The 4,941-nt window shown below is 45.1% G+C and overlaps 1 protein-coding gene across 2 annotated transcripts in view; it reads right to left on the bottom strand.

The window, feature by feature from the left end:
• Window positions 1–4,079, bottom strand: part of LOC112247836 (protein EFR3 homolog B-like) — a 58,096-nt gene extending 54,017 nt beyond the window's left edge. For both annotated transcript variants that reach the window (XM_042330264.1, XM_042330263.1), the window contains exon 1: window positions 3,704–4,079. In XM_042330264.1, coding sequence (XP_042186198.1) covers window positions 3,704–3,881 — 178 coding nt within the window. In that variant the 5' untranslated portion in view covers window positions 3,882–4,079. The remainder of the gene's footprint in view (window positions 1–3,703) is intronic.
• Window positions 4,080–4,941: the final 862 nt, after the last annotated feature.

Here is a 4,941-nt window from a genome sequence, read left to right on the forward strand (position 1 = left end):
TTCCCACTGCTGTTTCCTAAAGTCCACGATAAGCTCCTTTGTTTTGTTGACGTTGAGTGAGAGGTTTTTTTCCTGGAACCACACTCACAGGGCCCTCACCTCCTCCCTGTAGGCCGTCTCGGCATTGTTGGTAATCAGGCCTACTACTGTTGTGTTGTCTGCACATTTGATGATTGAGTTGGAGGCGTGTGTGGTCACACAGTCAAGGGTGAACAGGAAGTACAGGAGGGTGCAAGCACCACCATCACAGTATCCTCATCAACATCATCCACAGCATCCTCATCCACACACACTATAACATCCTCATCCACAGCATCACACTAACATCATCCACATAATCACAGTATCCTCATCCACAGCATCACAGTAACCTCATCCACAGCATCACAGTAACCTCATCCACAGCATCACAGCATCCTCATCCACAGAATCACAGTATCCTCATCCACAGCATCACAGTATCCTCATCCACAGCATCACAGTATCCTCACCCACATCATCACAGTATCCTCATCCACAGAATCACAGTAACCTCATCCACAGCATCACAGTAAACCTCATCCACAGCATCACAGTAACCTCATCCAAAGCATCACAGTAACCTCATCCACAGCATCACAGTAACCTCATCCACAGCATCACAGTATCTCATTCACAGTATCACAGTAACCTCATCCACAGCATCACAGTAACCTCATCCACAGCATCACAGTAACCTCATCCACAGCATCACAGTATCCTCATCCACAGCATCACAGTATCCTCATCTACAGCATCAGAGTAAACCTCATCCACAGCATCACAGTAACCTCATCCACAGCATCACAGTATCTCATTCACAGTATCACAGTAACCTCATCCACAGCATCACAGTAACCTCATCCACAGCATCACAGTAACCTCATCCACAGCATCACAGTATCCTCATCCACAGCATCACAGTATCCTCATCTACAGCATCAGAGTAAACCTCATCCACAGCATCACAGTAAACCTCATCCACAGCATCACAGTAAACCTCATCCACAGCATCACAGTAACCTCATCCACAGCATCAGAGTAAACCTCATCCACAGCATCACAGTAACCTCACCACAGCATCACAGTAACCTCATCCACAGCATCACAGTAAACCTCATCCACAGCATCACAGTATCCTCATCCACAGGTTGACTCTTAGGTTGTTGCTGTATGTAGACTGTTAGGTTGTTGCTGTAGATGGACTGTATCCTCATCCACAGCATCAGAGTAAACCTCATCCACAGCATCACAGTAAACCTCATCCACAGCATCACAGTAACCTCATCCACAGCATCACAGTAACCTCATCCACAGCATCACAGTAAACCTCATCCACAGCATCACAGTATCCTCATCCACAGGTTGACTGTTAGGTTGTTGCTGTATGTAGACTGTTAGGTTGTTGCTGTAGATGGACAGTATCCTCATCCACAGCATCAGAGTAAACCTCATCCACAGCATCACAGTAAACCTCATCCACAGCATCCTCATCCACAGCATCACAGTATCCTCATCCACAGCATCAGAGTAAACCTCATCCACAGCATCACAGTAAACCTCATCCACAGCATCACAGTAAACCTCATCCACAGCATCACAGTAAACCTCATCCACAGCATCACAGTAAACCTCATCCACAGCATCACAGTAACCTCATCCACAGCATCACAGAAACCTCATCCACAGCCTTTTCCAGACCGGCTCTAAGGGGATGTTCTACCAGTTGTGTCACGGACACACCTACTGTACCCAGTTAAAAGATCACCAAGGCTTCCATGTTGTTGTGTAAAATCAGGCCAATTTCAGCCAGTTGTGCCAGAGAGCAGTGTGGGAGTTATTGGCTGCATACCACAGGGATCTGGCCTGAACATCCCTTCCATGTGAAGCAGCTCAGTCAGAGGTAATCTGCTTCAACTCCACTCACAGGACAGCACTTTAATAACACAACAACAACCTAACAGTCCACCTACAGCAACAACCTAACAGTCCACATACAGCAACAACCTAACAGTCCACATACAGCAACAACCTAACAGTCTACATACAGCAACAACCTAACAGTCCACATACAGCAACAACCTAACAGTCCACCTACAGCAACAACCTAACAGTCCACATACAGCAACAACCTAACAGTCTACATACAGCAACAACCTAACAGTCTACATACAGCAACAACCTAACAGTCCACCTACAGCAACAACCTAACAGTCTACATACAGCAACAACCTAACAGTCTACATACAGCAACAACTAGACAACCTAACAGTCCACATACAGCAACAACCTAACAGTCCACATACAGCAACAACTAGACAACCTAACAGTCCACATACAGCAACAACTAGACAACCTAACAGTCCACATACAGCAACAGCCTAACAGTCTACATACAGCAACAACCTAACAGTCTACATACAGCAACAACTAGACAACCTAACAGTCCACATACAGCAACAGCCTAACAGTCTACATACAGCAACAACTAGACAACCTAACAGTCCACATACAGCAACAACCTAACAGACCACATACAGCAACAACCTAACAGTCTACATACAGCAACAACCTAACAGTCCACATACAGCAACAACTAGACAACCTAACAGTCCACATACAGCAACAACCTAACAGTCCACATACAGCAACAACTAGACAACCTAACAGTCCACATACAGCAACAACCTAACAGTCCACATACAGCAACAACCTAACAGTCTACATACAGCAACAACTAGACAACCTAACAGTCCACATACAGCAACAACCTAACAGTCCACATACAGCAACAACCTAACAGTCTACATACAGCAACAACTAGACAACCTAACAGTCCACATACAGCAACAACTAGACAACCTAACAGTCCAAATACACCAACAACTAGACAACCTAACAGTCCAAATACACCAACAACTAGACAACCTAACAGTCTACAACATCTCACAAAGATATACTATTGAAATAAGGGTGAAATTGAAGAAGTATACGATGAAAATCTACCTGCCTTTCTCTCTACTCCCCTTTTCACACACCCAACAGTTGTGTATTGTGGGTAATAAAGCTGTGTAATGATGCTAAACACAAATAACATTTGATTTGGATTTGAGATTAGGTTAAAGGTCAGAAGGTTCCTACCTGAGACAGCCTATTGGGCCACAAACAGGTTGAATCAATGTTGTTTCCACTTCATTTCAACATAAACAACAACAACAAATCTATGTGATGATGTTAAATTAACGTGGAATACTGATTGAATTTGCAAAAATAGTAATCAACATAAAGGAGTTTTTGACCAATCAACTTTTACCCTTAATCCAGTGACATGGTTCAAACATTTTATCATTCTTTTATTTTTTTATTTTTTTTATCCCCTTTTTCTCCCCAATTTCGTGGTCTCCAATTGTTGTAGTAGCTACTGTCTTGTCTCATCGCTACAACTCCCGTACGGGCTCAGGAGAGACGAAGGTTGAAAGTCATGAGACCGGGAGATGGTCCTGTGGGAGGTGAGAGGTCAGAGGGTACTTACCTGAGACCGGGAGATGGACCTGTGAGAGATGAGAGGTCAGAGGGTACCTACCCGAAACAGGGAGATGGTCCTGTGGGAGGTGAGAGGTCAGAGGGTACCTACCTGAGACCGGGAGATGGTCCTGTGGGAGGTGAAAGGTCAGAGGGTACCTACCTGACACCGGGAGATGGTCCAGGATAGAGGTGCAGTCCAGCAGCAGCCTCCGAGGCCCCTGGCAGAGGCTAGGCGGAATGGGCAGATGGGGCATGGGCACACCATACAGCCTGGGAACAGACGGGAGGCGGGGGAGACGACGAGGGAGACGAGGGAGACCGGGGAGGGTCAGGGGCATCTTGTCCTGAGGAATTGCTGGTCTCCCGGCACTCCCTGGGGTTAAAGGTCAAAGGGCTCAGGAAGTGACAAGCAGAACAGAGGTCACCAAGCCATCGAAAGAGGAAGGAAGGAGAGGATGAAGAATGGAAGAGAGGATGGGGTGTCTGAAAAATGCAGGGGTAGAGAGAGAAAGACTGAGTGCTCTATAGCAGCCTGGTGTTGTTGGAGGACTGAGTTGAGCCTTGGCTACTTTCACTCCTCTCACCAAACTGACATGCCTCCCTCCCTCCCTCTGTTTTCACACTTTCTCACACCTCCCTCCTGCCCTCCTTTGCTCCCTCCTTCCCTCCGTCTGTTTTCACACTTTCTCACACCTCCCTCCCTCCTTCGCTCCCTCCCTCCCTCCCTCTTTTCACTCACTTAGCTGGTTAGTCTCTCTCTCTCTCTCTCTCTCTCAATTCAATTTCAACTGAAGGGGCTTTATTGGCATTGGAAACATACAGAATGTTAACATTGTCAAGGCAAGTTAATAGATAATAAACAAAAGTGAAAGAAACAATAAAAAATGTACAGTCAACAGACTCACAAAAATTCCAAAAGAAAAAAGGTATTTCAAATGTCACATTATGTCTTTATACAGTGTTGTAATGATGTGCAAATAGTTAAAGTACAAAAGGGAAAATAAATAAACATAAATATGGGTTGTATTTACAATGGTGTTTGTTCTTCACTGGTTGCCATTTTCTTGTGACAACAGGTCACAAATCTTGCTGCTGTGATGGCACACTGTGGTATTTCACCCAGTAGATATGGGAGTTTATCAAAATTGGATTTGCTTTTGAATTCTTTGTGGGTCTGTGTAATCTGAGGGAAATATGTGTCTCTAATATGGTCATACATTTGGCAGGAGATTAAGAAGTGCAGCTCAGTTTCCACTCGCTCTCTCTCTCAAACATCAACAACACATGCTCAATCCTCTCATCACCAGAGAGCAAAGTACAGATAAGATCCACTATTGTTTGAACAACCCTGTCGCCATGGTAGCCCATACTGTAGCTCTATTCCCTCGTAGCTCTATT

Source organism: Oncorhynchus tshawytscha, linkage group LG11 (assembly GCF_018296145.1).
Source record: "Oncorhynchus tshawytscha isolate Ot180627B linkage group LG11, Otsh_v2.0, whole genome shotgun sequence".
NCBI lineage: Eukaryota > Metazoa > Chordata > Actinopteri > Salmoniformes > Salmonidae > Oncorhynchus > Oncorhynchus tshawytscha.